The sequence below is a fragment of the Oncorhynchus kisutch genome, linkage group LG5 (genome assembly GCF_002021735.2).
Source record: "Oncorhynchus kisutch isolate 150728-3 linkage group LG5, Okis_V2, whole genome shotgun sequence".
Classification (NCBI taxonomy): Eukaryota; Metazoa; Chordata; class Actinopteri; order Salmoniformes; family Salmonidae; genus Oncorhynchus; species Oncorhynchus kisutch.
This window is the reverse complement of record NC_034178.2, coordinates 54649648-54670556: the sequence shown is the minus strand read 5'-3', so window position 1 is coordinate 54670556 and position 20909 is coordinate 54649648. Positions and strand designations below refer to the sequence as shown.

The 20909-nt window shown below is 42.0% G+C and overlaps 1 protein-coding gene across 1 annotated transcript in view; it reads left to right on the top strand.

Annotated features, from left to right (window-relative positions):
* Window positions 1–275: 275 nt before the first annotated feature.
* Window positions 276–20909, top strand: part of LOC109891272 (uncharacterized) — a 23055-nt gene continuing 2421 nt past the window's right edge. Inside the window, exons 1-2 of the mRNA XM_031825425.1 lie at window positions 276–408; window positions 4595–20770. Of these exons, the coding sequence (XP_031681285.1) occupies window positions 4613–20770 (16158 nt within the window). The 5' untranslated portion in view covers window positions 276–408; window positions 4595–4612. The remainder of the gene's footprint in view (window positions 409–4594; window positions 20771–20909) is intronic.

Here is a 20909-nt window from a genome sequence, read left to right as displayed (position 1 = left end):
AAGGCACTGTACATCACAATATTGGCTGCACAAACCCAGGTAGCAACAGTTATGTTGTTGGTAAAGATTTTTTATTTTTTATTGTTGAGTTTTACCTTCCATACATCATATTTACAGTGACGTTCTCATGACCAGAGATGTCTCAAAGCTGTAAGTTAAGCATTTTCCGGGAAGGATAATTTTTGCTCAGTTTGTTTCAACATAGGGGTTGGTGTTAATTACACAGGAAGTCTTTGGTCACACAGGAAGTCTTTGGTCACGGTTGCAGAAATAGGAAAATGTTTTAGAAGAATGAAACATGACATGCTATAATTCTAGCCAGCACTTGACATCATACGGTGTATTGGGAGGAGGTAAATTATTTCCTGAACATTTTATATGAAAGTTTGCCACAAGTGGACTCTGGAGGTGAGTACATAAATGTTGTATTATGGTTAGAGCAAGGCATATGTCATGTCAAGGGTTTGTATATGTGCAGATTCCAATGCAAATGTTAGATATATTTAAAGAAACTCATTACTGTAATATGTTTATTGGGGTTTTATAAATATATCTACACATGCATATTTACTACAATACTGCTGCATTACAATTCATAATACATATAATTTGCAATGACATGGTTTTAGCAACAAACTCCAGCACATACTTTTATTGGTTGAATTTAAAAAAAACTCACCTTTAAAAAGCTAGATTTGATTGAGAATTGGGGCAGGTACCGAGTAACTTCAGAAATTAGTTTCTTGAACATTTTATATAAAACATATTTTTAAAATGTGTCATGTTCTGTGTGTGATAATCTTGTGGGTTTTCATATCGAAACAGGAAATGATGAATCAGACAGGTGTTTAAAATGGTGTTGTTGCAAACCTTTGTTTGCGTCACTTACATTGATAACTCTTGACTTAATTTGTGCATTTAATGTAAATGTATATTCTCCATAGCTTTTGTGGACATCATGTAATCCAGATATCCTCGTGAAATGGCACAAGTGGGGAGACTTTTCTCCCTTACAAAAATGTACCATGGTAGTACAATGGGGAAAAAAAAAACATTGTTTTGTACTAGCAGCATGTAGTGAAACATGAAAGCATGGTAGTTGTTTACAATGTATTATGGTGGTCTGTGCCCCACTGTTTGTTTCAGGTAAAGTGACCAAAAATGTAATTTATGGACAACATTGACCACTAGCTCTGCAATGGCAAAGTGTAGGCCTAGTTAGTACCTTCAACCGCTTTTAGCTCATAGTGAAAAACCACAAGATGCAAGGTCTAGTAGTGTATTGTACCCTCTTAAACCTCTTTAGCTCATAGTGAAAAACCACTACATACATGGGAGCTGGATAGGGTATGGTCAGAAGAATGAAGGCAATCTGAAACCTTGAAGTGCAGTTCCATATTTCCATAGTACGGTCAACCTGAGCATGAAAAAACGACTTTCATATTTACCTTGAATGTGTGTATTATGAGGTAAAGACTACATTTGGCCTTTATATTTGACAAGTGTAATGTTATTGTTACTACAAAGTAGTATACAAAGTCTCAAAATAGGTCATTTTAGTCATCCAGATTTAATAGCATTTGGCTACAGCTCACAGAACTTGTTTTGGTACTCACATCTATCCCCCTGTGTTTCTGACCAAGTCGGAAGGTTAATGAAAAAATATCAAACACTTTTGTACATTGAGCTAGTATAGAATTCTACAATCTAGTGAAGATAGATAGAATCTGATTTGGACAGTCAGTGTCACACCTGAAAAGAATGAAATGACTAAAACACATTTAAAATGGAGTGCAGTGTCATAATTTGCTGTCTGTCTTTTGAGACCCTGTCACATCGATAAAGCAGAATGTCACAGCCATAACAACATTTTCCTTTAGTGTTATTATGAAAGTGCAAATATTTCTGTAATTGTTGAAGTATGCAGCACTTTAATTTGCAATGAAAATACTTTTTCAAATAAAGAATTGCAAATGCATTTTTTGTGTGCACTTTTTGTGCACTTATGGTTGGTTAAGACGGGACCCACGAGTGCACTTTGATAGCCTATGCAATAACCATTCAAGATACTGGTGATTTCTTGGTTCTTTGAGGTACACAGCATTTTCAAATGAAAACAAAAGTATTATGGTGATGTTTGGTGAAGAAATCTCGAATATATAAATACGTATTTTGCACAGCGTCACATCCATAACGTTACATTTTCCTCTCTAGAGTACATATGTCAATTTTTATATTTTCATCGTTGTTTTTGTGTGTACCCATGCCTTACTTTCAAAGTGGCTATTAATATTTGTAAGTTTTGTTGTTCCTTTACGTCACAGTGGTATTAGTTTTGTATTGTGTCTACATTTTCCCTGGCCTATAGGGGTTTACAAATATACACATTAACATTTAAATGTATGCCTGATAAGTCAATTCTGTTTTGCATCCTAATGTCAAATCCATAACGCTGGAATTGCCCTGAAGATTTAAAATAGTTGTATGTGGTGCTTCTCTCTTTACAGTTTTCAGTTGGCTCCCTCATTCAACTGATTTTTACTCTTATACCATTCTAAATAGACGACATACTGAAAAAAACGATTTGTAAAAAGGTATGAATTACCATAATATCTAAAATATACATTTTCATCATGTAATTCTCAACATATCACTAAAAACGTCATGTAACGATGTTTCACTTTAAGAAAGTTCGATGGTCCTTTCGCCTTAACTATGGCAGGCTAGCTTGACTGGAGTTGGCGTAGAAGCTAACGTCGGTTTAAAGTTAACAGTTTAATTTATAAATGTCCATCAAAACATCATAAAAATAACAATTATATTGAAATGAAACAGGCAGGGAGGGAGCTGGCATCGGACCCTCAACCTTCTAGCCCGAAGTCCAGGGCGCTATCGACTGTGCCCCAACAGCATGCTCGAACGGCAGAGTCGATATCCACGCTTATAAACCCAGGGTTGTTACACAATCATTACACTCCGCTTAACTTAGTGTTTCCTATCCTATGCTTTATAACTTGCTCACCGCGATGATAAGGTGTAACATAGTTCGTTTATATGGTGGGTCTCTTCAGTTTTCAGTTGGCTTTCTCATTCAACTGACTCAGTGACTTCCAGGCAGGCCAGCACGAGAACCACTTTAGAGTGAGAGTGCGTGAAGAAACCACAAGAGCGAGCGGGCCCAAACAAGTACAACTGGAAACCTGGTTACAGGCTAGGTTTCCATCCAATTGGCGACAGATTTTCACGCGAATATAAAAAAAATCTGCATAAAAACAATATTCATATTTTCCCATGAGAGATGTGTTTCCATCAAATTGACTAGTTGCAGATACAAGGCTGTGTCCAATGACGTAGTGCACAATTTCCATGTACCAAATAAAAAAAGTTAAATGGGTTTCCATCCCATTTTCAACTCTACTGATGATTGGGTAGAGCCCAGATACAGTATAGCCAACATGATGAGATTATTATTATGGACAATAGAGCGAGATTATTTTTTATTGTCAAACGGCTGCTAAACATCGATTATCATAACACCAGAATAAAACGCTCAGAATAAGACCCTGGATATTTATTGGAAAGGAGGATCAAGCTCATCACCTTGCACTTTCACCACCCTGTGACATAGCCGAGGGTTCGTTATTTTCTCTCTCTCACAAAAGCACTGCACTGGGCCTTAAATAGTCCTGTATTAGCAGAACTATATAACAAAACAAAGTTTGTTTGTCAACATTTATTTAACTAGGCAAGTCAGTTAAGAACAAATTCTTATTTACAATGACGGCCTAGGAACAGTCAGTTAACTGCCTTGTTCAGGGGCAGAACTAGAGATTCTTACCTTGTCAGCTCGGGGATTCGATCTAGCAACCTTTCGGTTACTGGCCCAACACTCTAACCACTAGGGTACCTCCCGCCCCAGCAGGTAAATTTACCTGGAAAAAATTCAGTTTCCATCAGGCCTGTAATTACATTTTATCTGACGTACTTTACTTGCATAAACATTTTGGATGGAAACCTAGTAACAGTTAGAAATCATTTGTGGACTGCAAATTGACCACAAGAATCCCAAACAGATATATTATTTGACAAAAACAGAATCATTTCAAACATTGATTACATTTGGATACAATCACATATGATTTCTATTTATGCGTGGGAATACTTGGGAACATATTTCCAAAATTAAAATCACTTTGAGCTCATTTCCTTTTTTTTGTTTTGTTGCTCAGACAACTTGGAGTGCAAATAAAATCAATTCGACCCACGGGCCACCTATTGGGGAAACCTGGCCTACTGCATGAAGTTTGCACTTGTGTCTATAAAACAGTATTTTGCTCAAAACCATTTTTTTTACGCTAAAGTGTGTGTACATTACTGTATTTATATGTGGGTTATTGTTTTTCAACAGAAAAAGTTCAAAAATAGCTGGACTGCGTCGCTAAAAAGGTTGAGTGATGCCAACATTCTTTTAGTGGTGCCTTCACAGTGAGTCATTTTATTGTGTAAAAAATGCAAGGAGCATATAATCCCCGGAAGCCTTTTAATTCCAGCGGGGTTTAGTGATTAACAATCTATTGTCTGTGTCGTGATATAGGAGGGACTTTGAAGAACCATGTCTGGCAAGAATTCAAGAAAAGTGAGAATGGGATCATCACGTCAACCACGTCAGAATCAAGATGAACATGAGACTAACAAAGATGATGATGGGTCCCAAATGTTGTCAAAGGAAAGGAAAGTAGTTGAAGTTGGGGCTGGTTCAGTTTCAGTGATGCTCCAAACGGACCTTGTCTCATCAGATAACTTATCAACAATAACACAACAACACACAGAAATAAATAATCCACCATTAAATTACGTCACAGAGTCACATCTGTCTCAACCTGTAAACCCATATCTTCTAAAATCACTTGACACTGCAGGGAAGAGAAGGAAAATGGGGTCTACTCGTCAGAATAAAAGAAAGCCAGACAACACAGACTTTGGGGTGATACAAGACACCAAAACTGGAGACACAGAACAATCCCTAGAACTTCAGGCATCCATTGCAGTTGTGGAATCTGAGTCCCACAGCAAAGGAGAAGAGTGCCTGGGTCCTAAAGAAAGTGAAATGAACACTCAGAGCAGAAGTCAAAGTGAGTTTATTTTGTTTGCTTCTAACACACTCAACCAACCGGATGACAGATGTAAAGAGGAAGTTGGTGAGGATACTGAACCTAGAACTAAAACTGTGGTTAGTTGTGGCACTGAAATGCTTCAAGATACTCTTGGAACCGAATCACTCTTGCATCTGCCCCTAGATCTTGCGTTAGAAGTTGTTCATGGATTCGCTGCTGAACCCATAACAGAGGAGTTGAAGAAAGAGGAAGAGAGGAGGCAGGAAAGTGAGCATGCCGAGGTGGAGTCCTCCACATTTCTCAGCTCTAGACAGTCATTAGATCAATCCCTTGAGTCAGACACTTTAACCAACACAGAAGAGTTTGAGTCATTCAATAACACAATAATCCCCCAAAGTGGAGAAGGTGAAGAGAAACTTGAACCTGTTGTAAATGAGTCAGAATTGCAGGATGATATTAACTCTACTGGTCCAGGCAATCAGGAAACATTGCACCAAAGAGATGAAGATGAGAACTTTGTTGACCTAATAGTTGAGGAAAATATAGTACTGGCAAATATAACTCCTTTTAGACAACCAGACCATGTAGAAAGCATTGAACCTGAACAAAGTGAGGATATGACCTGCTTTTTACAATCAACCCCCTCAGACAGCTCTTTGGGTCATGACAAAAGTGCTCAATCAGAATCCAGGAGAAGAAAGATGGGTTCAACTCGCAGGAATCATAGAGGTATACATGAGGTGGAAGAACATGGAGAGAGTAAGATGCGTGGATATCGTTACCTTTATGATGAGGGAGAAGAGGTCATATTGGGAAAAGAAGAAATGTTTGGCATCGAAGAGACTGAGTTTGAAATATCTATGGAGCCTAAAGATAGTGCCAGTGTAGACGCGAAAGAAGGAGAGCAGATGGAAAAGGAGAATTTCCAAACAGAGGAAGACACAGAAAACATAGGAGAGACAGGAAGGAGGTTGGAAAGGGACATGGGAACAGTGGAAGGATCTGGTGTTGAAACATCGGAAGAGTCTCTGATGTTATTGGAACCAGAGCATGGAGCAGATGAGGAGAAGAAAGGAATGGAAGAAGAACGTCTGATTGAACCCACCCCTTTTGATCAATACATCGATTCATTTGGTATTGCAGATCAATTATATAACCAAGAGAAAGGCAACAGATTCACTGTAGACTCTGTCAATACAGAAACTGAGAGCAACAATGAAGCAAGCATGGCCCACAATGTTGACCCAATGGAGCCCTTCAGTGTTGGACTGGACCAATCAGGAGTCACTTTACTCAGGGAGGAAGAAGTTAGTGATTACACACTGCTTGTGAATAATTCTGAAGTGATCAAGTGCAGCCAAATAGCATATGATTGTGCTCTTACACTAGAGTCAGATGACACTTTCAGCACTGATCCCAAAATCTCTCCTAGTCAACTCATCCAAACTCCATGTATGGAAATCACTAACCCCTTTCTCAAACCATTATTACCGCAGAGTATTCAGGGTAATGAGGGTGGTGCAAACACTGACCCCAATACCACAGGTGGACTGGACACATCAGAGGTCATGTTACTCAGCGAGAAGGAAATGAGTGATCATGTGCCGCTTGTAAAGGAAGTGAGTGTCAGTAGCCAAATGACGTATGATGATAGAACTCTCACAACAGAGCCCTGCCAAACAGATGAGGCTTTGAGCACTGATCCCAATATCTCTGCTAGTCAACTCAACCAAACTCCATACTCGGATGAAAGCCATAACTCTTTTCCCAATTCACTCTTACTGCAGAGTGTTCAGGACCAAGGTGATAACGCAGCAAACATCAACTCCAATCAGAGTCCTTCTCTGAGCAGGAGGAGAAAGATGGGGTCGACTCGTAGGCATCCTAGAGTTGTACAAAGAGAAGAGGAGGACACAGAGGAGAAACAAGAAGTGGAAATAGAAAGCACAGAGATAGAAGACAAGAGAGAAAACATGGATGCAGTGGAAGGTTCTAGCATGGAGTTTGAAATGTTGATGGAATCTAAGGATGGAGCTGGTAATGAGAAGAATGAAGAAGAAGAGAGAAATGAGGAGACTGTCCTGACTGACCTCAGCTGTTCATTCAGTACTTCAAATCAAGAGGGAAGAAACATAGAGGCTGACAATATAGAAAGTGAGAGCCAATCAATTATAAAGGAATCAATGGCAACAAAACTCTTGCTTCTACGTGAAGTAGAGTTGACTCAGATTAGTCAAACTCTTCACAACACTTACCCTGATGTTCCTACTATAGAGTCATATGACTCCTACCTGACCGATGACACACTGAACTCAAATCCTGCCATCACTGGTTTGCAACACAAAGGAACATCATTGGAGGAAACACTTGATGAATCAAGAGGAAACACTGACTCCCCTCCAGATCCACCCTCACTGCAGAGTTCTCTTGGGTCAGAGGAAACAGCAGAGGTAGAATCCTACACTCCAGGGAGGAAAAGGAAGATCGGTTCCACTCGCAGCAAGTCTCATCCAGGTAGAAAAGGAGAGGAGAGAAGAGAGGAGGGACAGGAGGAGGAGAAAGGAGAAGACACAGATGTTATAGGAGAGGTGGGAGATGTCATTACAACAGCAGAAATGGATTCTAGCATAGAAAAGACTGAGCTTGTAGAGCTTGAGGAACTTCTAGAAAAAGTGACAGAGGAGCAGGCGATGGGAGACCCAGCGATCATAGTAGTGGAGGGAGAGGTCAACATAGTAGTAGAAGGAGAATCTGGCATCGAAAGGTCTGAGCTTGTAGAACATACAGAAAAAGTTAGAGAGGCAGAGGAGATAGAAGTAGAAGTGAAAATAGTCGCAGAGAGCGAGAGCAACCAAACTCCCTCTGACACAGCAGCTCTTACAGTAGAGGCCCAAGAGTCATGTGACATGGTTTGTATAGAGCCATATATAACATCACAATACCTGGAAGACAATAATCCCTCATTAAATGACCTCACAGAAATAAATCTGTCTCAAACTGAAAACCCATATCTGCTGGAATCACCTGACACTGCAAAGAAGAGAAGGAAAAGGGGTTCTACTCGTCGGAATAAAGGTAAACAAGCAGAGACGGACTTTGGGGAGAAACAAGACGCCAAAACTGGAGACACAGAAAAATCCCTACAACTTCAGGCATCCATTGCAGTTGTGGAATCCTGGTCCTCCAGCAACACAGAAGAGCTCCTGGGTCCAAAGGAAAGTGAAACGGACACTGAGTGTCTTTTGTTTGCTTCTAACACACTCGACAAACAGGATGACAGATGGAAAGAGGAAGTTGGTGAGGATATTGAACCTAGTAGTGAAGCTGTAGTTAGTTATAGCAGTGAATTGCTTCAAGATACTCTTGGAACCGAATCACTCTTGCATCTGCCCCTAGATCTTGTGTTGCAAGTTGTTCATGGATTCGCTGCTGAACCCATAACAGAGGAGTTGAAGAAAGAGGAAGAGAGGAGGCAGGAAAGTGAGCATGCCGAGGTGGAGTCCCCCACATTTCTCAGCTCTAGACAGTCATTAGATCAATCCCTTGAGTCAGACACTTTAACCAACACAGAAGAGTTTGAGTCATTCAATAACACAATAATCCCCCAAAGTGGAGAAGGTGAAGAGAAACTTGAACCTGTTGTAAATGAGTCAGAATTGCAAGATGATATTAACTCTACTGGTCCAGGCAATCGGGAAACGTTGCACCAAAGAGATGAAGATGAGAACTTTGTTGGTCTGATAGTTGAGGAAAACATAGTAATGGCAAATATAACTCATTTTAGACAACCAGACCATGTAGAAAGCATTGAACCTGAACAAAGTGAGGATATGACCTGCTTTTTACAATCAACTCCCTCAGACAGCTCTTTGGGTCATGACAAAAGTGCTCAATCAGAATCCAGGAGAAGAAAGATGGGTTCAACTCGCAGGAATCATAGAGGTATACATGAGGAGGAAGAACATGGAGAGAGTAAGATGCGTGGATATCGTTACCTTTATGATGAGGGAGAAGAGGTCATATTGGGAAAAGAAGAAATGTTTGGCATCGAAGAGACTGAGTTTGAAATATCTATGGAGCCAAAAGATGGTGCTAGTGTAGACGAGAAAGAAGGAGAGCAGATGGAAAAGGAGAATTTCCAAACAGAGGAAGACACAGAAAACATAGGAGAGACAGGAAGGAGGTTGGAAAGGGACATGGGAACAGTGGAAGGACCTGGTGTTGAAACATCGGAAGAGTCTCTGATGTTATTAGAACCAGAGCATGGAGCAGATGAGGAGAAGAAAGGAATGGAAGAAGAACGTCTGATTGAACCCACCCCTTTTGATCAATACATCGATTCATTTGGTATTGCAGATCAATTATATAACCAAGAGAAAGGCAACAGATTCACTGTAGACTCTGTCAATACAGAAACTGAGAGCAACAATGAAGCAAGCATGGCCCACAATGTTGACCCAATGGAGCCCTTCAGTGTTGGACTGGACCAATCAGGAGTCACTTTACTCAGGGAGGAAGAAGTTAGTGATTACACACTGCTTGTGAATAATTCTGAAGTGATCAAGTGCAGCCAAATAGCATATGATTGTGCTCTTACACTAGAGTCAGATGACACTTTCAGCACTGATCCCAAAATCTCTCCTAGTCAACTCATCCAAACTCCATGTATGGAAATCACTAACCCCTTTCTCAAACCATTATTACCGCAGAGTATTCAGGGTAATGAGGGTGGTGCAAACACTGACCCCAATACCACAGGTGGACTGGACACATCAGAGGTCATGTTACTCAGCGAGAAGGAAATGAGTGATCATGTGCCGCTTGTAAAGGAAGTGAGTGTCAGTAGCCAAATGACGTATGATGATAGAACTCTCACAACAGAGCCCTGCCAAACAGATGAGGCTTTGAGCACTGATCCCAATATCTCTGCTAGTCAACTCAACCAAACTCCATACTCGGATGAAAGCCATAACTCTTTTCCCAATTCACTCTTACTGCAGAGTGTTCAGGACCAAGGTGATAACGCAGCAAACATCAACTCCAATCAGAGTCCTTCTCTGAGCAGGAGGAGAAAGATGGGGTCGACTCGTAGGCATCCTAGAGTTGTACAAAGAGAAGAGGAGGACACAGAGGAGAAACAAGAAGTGGAAATAGAAAGCACAGAGATAGAAGACAAGAGAGAAAACATGGATGCAGTGGAAGGTTCTAGCATGGAGTTTGAAATGTTGATGGAATCTAAGGATGGAGCTGGTAATGAGAAGAATGAAGAAGAAGAGAGAAATGAGGAGACTGTCCTGACTGACCTCAGCTGTTCATTCAGTACTTCAAATCAAGAGGGAAGAAACATAGAGGCTGACAATATAGAAAGTGAGAGCCAATCAATTATAAAGGAATCAATGGCAACAAAACTCTTGCTTCTACGTGAAGTAGAGTTGACTCAGATTAGTCAAACTCTTCACAACACTTACCCTGATGTTCCTACTATAGAGTCATATGACTCCTACCTGACCGATGACACACTGAACTCAAATCCTGCCATCACTGGTTTGCAACACAAAGGAACATCATTGGAGGAAACACTTGATGAATCAAGAGGAAACACTGACTCCCCTCCAGATCCACCCTCACTGCAGAGTTCTCTTGGGTCAGAGGAAACAGCAGAGGTAGAATCCTACACTCCAGGGAGGAAAAGGAAGATCGGTTCCACTCGCAGCAAGTCTCATCCAGGTAGAAAAGGAGAGGAGAGAAGAGAGGAGGGACAGGAGGAGGAGAAAGGAGAAGACACAGATGTTATAGGAGAGGTGGGAGATGTCATTACAACAGCAGAAATGGATTCTAGCATAGAAAAGACTGAGCTTGTAGAGCTTGAGGAACTTCTAGAAAAAGTGACAGAGGAGCAGGCGATGGGAGACCCAGCGATCATAGTAGTGGAGGGAGAGGTCAACATAGTAGTAGAAGGAGAATCTGGCATCGAAAGGTCTGAGCTTGTAGAACATACAGAAAAAGTTAGAGAGGCAGAGGAGATAGAAGTAGAAGTGAAAATAGTCGCAGAGAGCGAGAGCAACCAAACTCCCTCTGACACAGCAGCTCTTACAGTAGAGGCCCAAGAGTCATGTGACATGGTTTGTATAGAGCCATATATAACATCACAATACCTGGAAGACAATAATCCCTCATTAAATGACCTCACAGAAATAAATCTGTCTCAAACTGAAAACCCATATCTGCTGGAATCACCTGACACTGCAAAGAAGAGAAGGAAAAGGGGTTCTACTCGTCGGAATAAAGGTAAACAAGCAGAGACGGACTTTGGGGAGAAACAAGACGCCAAAACTGGAGACACAGAAAAATCCCTACAACTTCAGGCATCCATTGCAGTTGTGGAATCCTGGTCCTCCAGCAACACAGAAGAGCTCCTGGGTCCAAAGGAAAGTGAAACGGACACTGAGTGTCTTTTGTTTGCTTCTAACACACTCGACAAACAGGATGACAGATGGAAAGAGGAAGTTGGTGAGGATATTGAACCTAGTAGTGAAGCTGTAGTTAGTTATAGCAGTGAATTGCTTCAAGATACTCTTGGAACCGAATCACTCTTGCATCTGCCCCTAGATCTTGTGTTGCAAGTTGTTCATGGATTCGCTGCTGAACCCATAACAGAGGAGTTGAAGAAAGAGGAAGAGAGGAGGCAGGAAAGTGAGCATGCCGAGGTGGAGTCCCCCACATTTCTCAGCTCTAGACAGTCATTAGATCAATCCCTTGAGTCAGACACTTTAACCAACACAGAAGAGTTTGAGTCATTCAATAACACAATAATCCCCCAAAGTGGAGAAGGTGAAGAGAAACTTGAACCTGTTGTAAATGAGTCAGAATTGCAAGATGATATTAACTCTACTGGTCCAGGCAATCGGGAAACGTTGCACCAAAGAGATGAAGATGAGAACTTTGTTGGTCTGATAGTTGAGGAAAACATAGTAATGGCAAATATAACTCATTTTAGACAACCAGACCATGTAGAAAGCATTGAACCTGAACAAAGTGAGGATATGACCTGCTTTTTACAATCAACTCCCTCAGACAGCTCTTTGGGTCATGACAAAAGTGCTCAATCAGAATCCAGGAGAAGAAAGATGGGTTCAACTCGCAGGAATCATAGAGGTATACATGAGGAGGAAGAACATGGAGAGAGTAAGATGCGTGGATATCGTTACCTTTATGATGAGGGAGAAGAGGTCATATTGGGAAAAGAAGAAATGTTTGGCATCGAAGAGACTGAGTTTGAAATATCTATGGAGCCAAAAGATGGTGCTAGTGTAGACGAGAAAGAAGGAGAGCAGATGGAAAAGGAGAATTTCCAAACAGAGGAAGACACAGAAAACATAGGAGAGACAGGAAGGAGGTTGGAAAGGGACATGGGAACAGTGGAAGGACCTGGTGTTGAAACATCGGAAGAGTCTCTGATGTTATTAGAACCAGAGCATGGAGCAGATGAGGAGAAGAAAGGAATGGAAGAAGAACGTCTGATTGAACCCACCCCTTTTGATCAATACATCGATTCATTTGGTATTGCAGATCAATTATATAACCAAGAGAAAGGCAACAGATTCACTGTAGACTCTGTCAATACAGAAACTGAGAGCAACAATGAAGCAAGCATGGCCCACAATGTTGACCCAATGGAGCCCTTCAGTGTTGGACTGGACCAATCAGGAGTCACTTTACTCAGGGAGGAAGAAGTTAGTGATTACACACTGCTTGTGAATAATTCTGAAGTGATCAAGTGCAGCCAAATAGCATATGATTGTGCTCTTACACTAGAGTCAGATGACACTTTCAGCACTGATCCCAAAATCTCTCCTAGTCAACTCATCCAAACTCCATGTATGGAAATCACTAACCCCTTTCTCAAACCATTATTACCGCAGAGTATTCAGGGTAATGAGGGTGGTGCAAACACTGACCCCAATACCACAGGTGGACTGGACACATCAGAGGTCATGTTACTCAGCGAGAAGGAAATGAGTGATCATGTGCCGCTTGTAAAGGAAGTGAGTGTCAGTAGCCAAATGACGTATGATGATAGAACTCTCACAACAGAGCCCTGCCAAACAGATGAGGCTTTGAGCACTGATCCCAATATCTCTGCTAGTCAACTCAACCAAACTCCATACTCGGATGAAAGCCATAACTCTTTTCCCAATTCACTCTTACTGCAGAGTGTTCAGGACCAAGGTGATAACGCAGCAAACATCAACTCCAATCAGAGTCCTTCTCTGAGCAGGAGGAGAAAGATGGGGTCGACTCGTAGGCATCCTAGAGTTGTACAAAGAGAAGAGGAGGACACAGAGGAGAAACAAGAAGTGGAAATAGAAAGCACAGAGATAGAAGACAAGAGAGAAAACATGGATGCAGTGGAAGGTTCTAGCATGGAGTTTGAAATGTTGATGGAATCTAAGGATGGAGCTGGTAATGAGAAGAATGAAGAAGAAGAGAGAAATGAGGAGACTGTCCTGACTGACCTCAGCTGTTCATTCAGTACTTCAAATCAAGAGGGAAGAAACATAGAGGCTGACAATATAGAAAGTGAGAGCCAATCAATTATAAAGGAATCAATGGCAACAAAACTCTTGCTTCTACGTGAAGTAGAGTTGACTCAGATTAGTCAAACTCTTCACAACACTTACCCTGATGTTCCTACTATAGAGTCATATGACTCCTACCTGACCGATGACACACTGAACTCAAATCCTGCCATCACTGGTTTGCAACACAAAGGAACATCATTGGAGGAAACACTTGATGAATCAAGAGGAAACACTGACTCCCCTCCAGATCCACCCTCACTGCAGAGTTCTCTTGGGTCAGAGGAAACAGCAGAGGTAGAATCCTACACTCCAGGGAGGAAAAGGAAGATCGGTTCCACTCGCAGCAAGTCTCATCCAGGTAGAAAAGGAGAGGAGAGAAGAGAGGAGGGACAGGAGGAGGAGAAAGGAGAAGACACAGATGTTATAGGAGAGGTGGGAGATGTCATTACAACAGCAGAAATGGATTCTAGCATAGAAAAGACTGAGCTTGTAGAGCTTGAGGAACTTCTAGAAAAAGTGACAGAGGAGCAGGCGATGGGAGACCCAGCGATCATAGTAGTGGAGGGAGAGGTCAACATAGTAGTAGAAGGAGAATCTGGCATCGAAAGGTCTGAGCTTGTAGAACATACAGAAAAAGTTAGAGAGGCAGAGGAGATAGAAGTAGAAGTGAAAATAGTCGCAGAGAGCGAGAGCAACCAAACTCCCTCTGACACAGCAGCTCTTACAGTAGAGGCCCAAGAGTCATGTGACATGGTTTGTATAGAGCCATATATAACATCACAATACCTGGAAGACAATAATCCCTCATTAAATGACCTCACAGAAATAAATCTGTCTCAAACTGAAAACCCATATCTGCTGGAATCACCTGACACTGCAAAGAAGAGAAGGAAAAGGGGTTCTACTCGTCGGAATAAAGGTAAACAAGCAGAGACGGACTTTGGGGAGAAACAAGACGCCAAAACTGGAGACACAGAAAAATCCCTACAACTTCAGGCATCCATTGCAGTTGTGGAATCCTGGTCCTCCAGCAACACAGAAGAGCTCCTGGGTCCAAAGGAAAGTGAAACGGACACTGAGTGTCTTTTGTTTGCTTCTAACACACTCGACAAACAGGATGACAGATGGAAAGAGGAAGTTGGTGAGGATATTGAACCTAGTAGTGAAGCTGTAGTTAGTTATAGCAGTGAATTGCTTCAAGATACTCTTGGAACCGAATCACTCTTGCATCTGCCCCTAGATCTTGTGTTGCAAGTTGTTCATGGATTCGCTGCTGAACCCATAACAGAGGAGTTGAAGAAAGAGGAAGAGAGGAGGCAGGAAAGTGAGCATGCCGAGGTGGAGTCCCCCACATTTCTCAGCTCTAGACAGTCATTAGATCAATCCCTTGAGTCAGACACTTTAACCAACACAGAAGAGTTTGAGTCATTCAATAACACAATAATCCCCCAAAGTGGAGAAGGTGAAGAGAAACTTGAACCTGTTGTAAATGAGTCAGAATTGCAAGATGATATTAACTCTACTGGTCCAGGCAATCGGGAAACGTTGCACCAAAGAGATGAAGATGAGAACTTTGTTGGTCTGATAGTTGAGGAAAACATAGTAATGGCAAATATAACTCATTTTAGACAACCAGACCATGTAGAAAGCATTGAACCTGAACAAAGTGAGGATATGACCTGCTTTTTACAATCAACTCCCTCAGACAGCTCTTTGGGTCATGACAAAAGTGCTCAATCAGAATCCAGGAGAAGAAAGATGGGTTCAACTCGCAGGAATCATAGAGGTATACATGAGGAGGAAGAACATGGAGAGAGTAAGATGCGTGGATATCGTTACCTTTATGATGAGGGAGAAGAGGTCATATTGGGAAACGAAGAAATGTTTGGCATCGAAGAGACTGAGTTTGAAATATCTATGGAGCCAAAAGATGGTGCTAGTGTAGACGAGAAAGAAGGAGAGCAGATGGAAAAGGAGAATTTCCAAACAGAGGAAGACACAGAAAACATAGGAGAGACAGGAAGGAGGTTGGAAAGGGACATGGGAACAGTGGAAGGACCTGGTGTTGAAACATCGGAAGAGTCTCTGATGTTATTAGAACCAGAGCATGGAGCAGATGAGGAGAAGAAAGGAATGGAAGAAGAACGTCTGATTGAACCCACCCCTTTTGATCAATACATCGATTCATTTGGTATTGCAGATCAATTATATAACCAAGAGAAAGGCAACAGATTCACTGTAGACTCTGTCAATACAGAAACTGAGAGCAACAATGAAGCAAGCATGGCCCACAATGTTGACCCAATGGAGCCCTTCAGTGTTGGACTGGACCAATCAGGAGTCACTTTACTCAGGGAGGAAGAAGTTAGTGATTACACACTGCTTGTGAATAATTCTGAAGTGATCAAGTGCAGCCAAATAGCATATGATTGTGCTCTTACACTAGAGTCAGATGACACTTTCAGCACTGATCCCAAAATCTCTCCTAGTCAACTCATCCAAACTCCATGTATGGAAATCACTAACCCCTTTCTCAAACCATTATTACCGCAGAGTATTCAGGGTAATGAGGGTGGTGCAAACACTGACCCCAATACCACAGGTGGACTGGACACATCAGAGGTCATGTTACTCAGCGAGAAGGAAATGAGTGATCATGTGCCTCTTGTAAAGGAAGTGAGTGTCAGTAGCCAAATGACGTATGATGATAGAACTCTCACAACAGAGCCCTGCCAAACAGATGAGGCTTTGAGCACTGATCCCAATATCTCTGCTAGTCAACTCAACCAAACTCCATACTCGGATGAAAGCCATAACTCTTTTCCCAATTCACTCTTACTGCAGAGTGTTCAGGACCAAGGTGATAACGCAGCAAACATCAACTCCAATCAGAGTCCTTCTCTGAGCAGGAGGAGAAAGATGGGGTCGACTCGTAGGCATCCTAGAGTTGTACAAAGAGAAGAGGAGGACACAGAGGAGAAACAAGAAGTGGAAATAGAAAGCACAGAGATAGAAGACAAGAGAGAAAACATGGATGCAGTGGAAGGTTCTAGCATGGAGTTTGAAATGTTGATGGAATCTAAGGATGGAGCTGGTAATGAGAAGAATGAAGAAGAAGAGAGAAATGAGGAGACTGTCCTGACTGACCTCAGCTGTTCATTCAGTACTTCAAATCAAGAGGGAAGAAACATAGAGGCTGACAATATAGAAAGTGAGAGCCAATCAATTATAAAGGAATCAATGGCAACAAAACTCTTGCTTCTACGTGAAGTAGAGTTGACTCAGATTAGTCAAACTCTTCACAACACTTACCCTGATGTTCCTACTATAGAGTCATATGACTCCTACCTGACCGATGACACACTGAACTCAAATCCTGCCATCACTGGTTTGCAACACAAAGGAACATCATTGGAGGAAACACTTGATGAATCAAGAGGAAACACTGACTCCCCTCCAGATCCACCCTCACTGCAGAGTTCTCTTGGGTCAGAGGAAACAGCAGAGGTAGAATCCTACACTCCAGGGAGGAAAAGGAAGATCGGTTCCACTCGCAGCAAGTCTCATCCAGGTAGAAAAGGAGAGGAGAGAAGAGAGGAGGGACAGGAGGAGGAGAAAGGAGAAGACACAGATGTTATAGGAGAGGTGGGAGATGTCATTACAACAGCAGAAATGGATTCTAGCATAGAAAAGACTGAGCTTGTAGAGCTTGAGGAACTTCTAGAAAAAGTGACAGAGGAGCAGGCGATGGGAGACCCAGCGATCATAGTAGTGGAGGGAGAGGTCAACATAGTAGTAGAAGGAGAATCTGGCATCGAAAGGTCTGAGCTTGTAGAACATACAGAAAAAGTTAGAGAGGCAGAGGAGATAGAAGTAGAAGTGAAAATAGTCGCAGAGAGCGAGAGCAACCAAACTCCCTCTGACACAGCAGCTCTTACAGTAGAGGCCCAAGAGTCATGTGACATGGTTTGTATAGAGCCATATATAACATCACAATACCTGGAAGACAATAATCCCTCATTAAATGACCTCACAGAAATAAATCTGTCTCAAACTGAAAACCCATATCTGCTGGAATCACCTGACACTGCAAAGAAGAGAAGGAAAAGGGGTTCTACTCGTCGGAATAAAGGTAAACAAGCAGAGACGGACTTTGGGGAGAAACAAGACGCCAAAACTGGAGACACAGAAAAATCCCTACAACTTCAGGCATCCATTGCAGTTGTGGAATCCTGGTCCTCCAGCAACACAGAAGAGCTCCTGGGTCCAAAGGAAAGTGAAACGGACACTGAGTGTCTTTTGTTTGCTTCTAACACACTCGACAAACAGGATGACAGATGGAAAGAGGAAGTTGGTGAGGATATTGAACCTAGTAGTGAAGCTGTAGTTAGTTATAGCAGTGAATTGCTTCAAGATACTCTTGGAACCGAATCACTCTTGCATCTGCCCCTAGATCTTGTGTTGCAAGTTGTTCATGGATTCGCTGCTGAACCCATAACAGAGGAGTTGAAGAAAGAGGAAGAGAGGAGGCAGGAAAGTGAGCATGCCGAGGTGGAGTCCCCCACATTTCTCAGCTCTAGACAGTCATTAGATCAATCCCTTGAGTCAGACACTTTAACCAACACAGAAGAGTTTGAGTCATTCAATAACACAATAATCCCCCAAAGTGGAGAAGGTGAAGAGAAACTTGAACCTGTTGTAAATGAGTCAGAATTGCAAGATGATATTAACTCTACTGGTCCAGGCAATCGGGAAACGTTGCACCAAAGAGATGAAGATGAGAACTTTGTTGGTCTGATAGTTGAGGAAAACATAGTAATGGCAAATATAACTCATTTTAGACAACCAGACCATGTAGAAAGCATTGAACCTGAACAAAGTGAGGATATGACCTGCTTTTTACAATCAACTCCCTCAGACAGCTCTTTGGGTCATGACAAAAGTGCTCAATCAGAATCCAGGAGAAGAAAGATGGGTTCAACTCGCAGGAATCATAGAGGTATACATGAGGAGGAAGAACATGGAGAGAGTAAGATGCGTGGATATCGTTACCTTTATGATGAGGGAGAAGAGGTCATATTGGGAAACGAAGAAATGTTTGGCATCGAAGAGACTGAGTTTGAAATATCTATGGAGCCAAAAGATGGTGCTAGTGTAGACGAGAAAGAAGGAGAGCAGATGGAAAAGGAGAATTTCCAAACAGAGGAAGACACAGAAAACATAGGAGAGACAGGAAGGAGGTTGGAAAGGGACATGGGAACAGTGGAAGGACCTGGTGTTGAAACATCGGAAGAGTCTCTGATGTTATTAGAACCAGAGCATGGAGCAGATGAGGAGAAGAAAGGAATGGAAGAAGAACGTCTGATTGAACCCACCCCTTTTGATCAATACATCGATTCATTTGGTATTGCAGATCAATTATATAACCAAGAGAAAGGCAACAGATTCACTGTAGACTCTGTCAATACAGAAACTGAGAGCAACAATGAAGCAAGCATGGCCCACAATGTTGACCCAATGGAGCCCTTCAGTGTTGGACTGGACCAATCAGGAGTCACTTTACTCAGGGAGGAAGAAGTTAGTGATTACACACTGCTTGTGAATAATTCTGAAGTGATCAAGTGCAGCCAAATAGCATATGATTGTGCTCTTACACTAGAGTCAGATGACACTTTCAGCACTGATCCCAAAATCTCTCCTAGTCAACTCATCCAAACTCCATGTATGGAAATCACTAACCCCTTTCTCAAACCATTATTACCGCAGAGTATTCAGGGTAATGAGGGTGGTGCAAACACTGACCCCAATACCACAGGTGGACTGGACACATCAGAGGTCATGTTACTCAGCGAGAAGGAAATGAGTGATCATGTGCCGCTTGTAAAGGAAGTGAGTGTCAGTAGCCAAATGACGTATGATGATAGAACTCTCACAACAGAGCCCTGCCAAACAGATGAGGCTTTGAGAACTGATCCCAATATCTCTGCTAGTCAACTCAACCAAACTCCATACTCGGATGAAAGCCATAACTCTTTTCCCAATTCACTCTTACTGCAGAGTGTTCAGGACCAAGGTGATAACGCAGCAAACATCAACTCCAATCAGAGTCCTTCTCTGAGCAGGAGGAGAAAGATGGGGTCGACTCGTAGGCATCCTAGAGTTGTACAAAGAGAAGAGGAGGACACAGAGGAGAAACAAGAAGTGGAAATAGAAAGCACAGAGATAGAAGACAAGAGAGAAAACATGGATGCAGTGGAAGGTTCTAGCATGGAGTTTGAAATGTTGATGGAATCTAAGGATGGAGCTGGTAATGAGAAGAATGAAGAAGAAGAGAGAAATGAGGAGACTGGCCTCAGCTGTTCATTCAGTACTTCAAATCAAGAGGGAAGAAACATAGAGGCTGACAATATAGAAAGTGAGAGCCAATCAATTATAAATCATTCAATGACAGCAAAACTCATTCTACGTCAATCAGATTTCTCTGAGGTTAGGGAAACTCTTCACAACCCTAATGTTCCTAATCTTGAGTCCCACTTGACTGATGACACACTGATTTCAACAGAAAAAGTTAGAGAGGTGGAGGAGATAGAAGTTGAAGTGAATACAGTCATGGAGAGCGAGAGCAGCCAAACTGACACAGCTGCTCTTACAGTAGAGGCCCAAGAGTCAGGTGACATGGTTTGTATAGACCCTCACATCTCTGCTATTCAACTTACACAAACAGCAGACATGGAGCAATGTCTGTTAACACAAAGTAATAGCCCCAGTCTTCCTTCAAAATCATCTCTGTCTCTGAGTTCCCAATCTCACGAGGATGTTGGTGAATCCAAAGCTACAGGGAAGAGAAGAAAGATGGGCTTTACTCATCAGACACAGGGAGGACTCCACACAGAGGATGAGAAGCAGGAGACAGGAGAAAATATAACAGTGGCAGAGGTCAGAGCAGAAACCATTGGAAATCCAGAAGTCAATGCTGTTTTGGAAAGATTTCAAGAGGAGCGCAGGGCTGAAGCTGTCAGTCTGGAGGACCAACAGGAGATACAGAGCTCAGAGAAGGAGACAATACTCATAGAGGTACTTTGGCTTTTCTTACAAATGGCTTCACTTATTTTATTGAACTCACAGCATTCTTGACGTGTACAAACACCCCACTGCTGAGTACTTGAGGATATTTGAGTATTCAACATTTTATGATAAAGAGCTGCAGTGATGT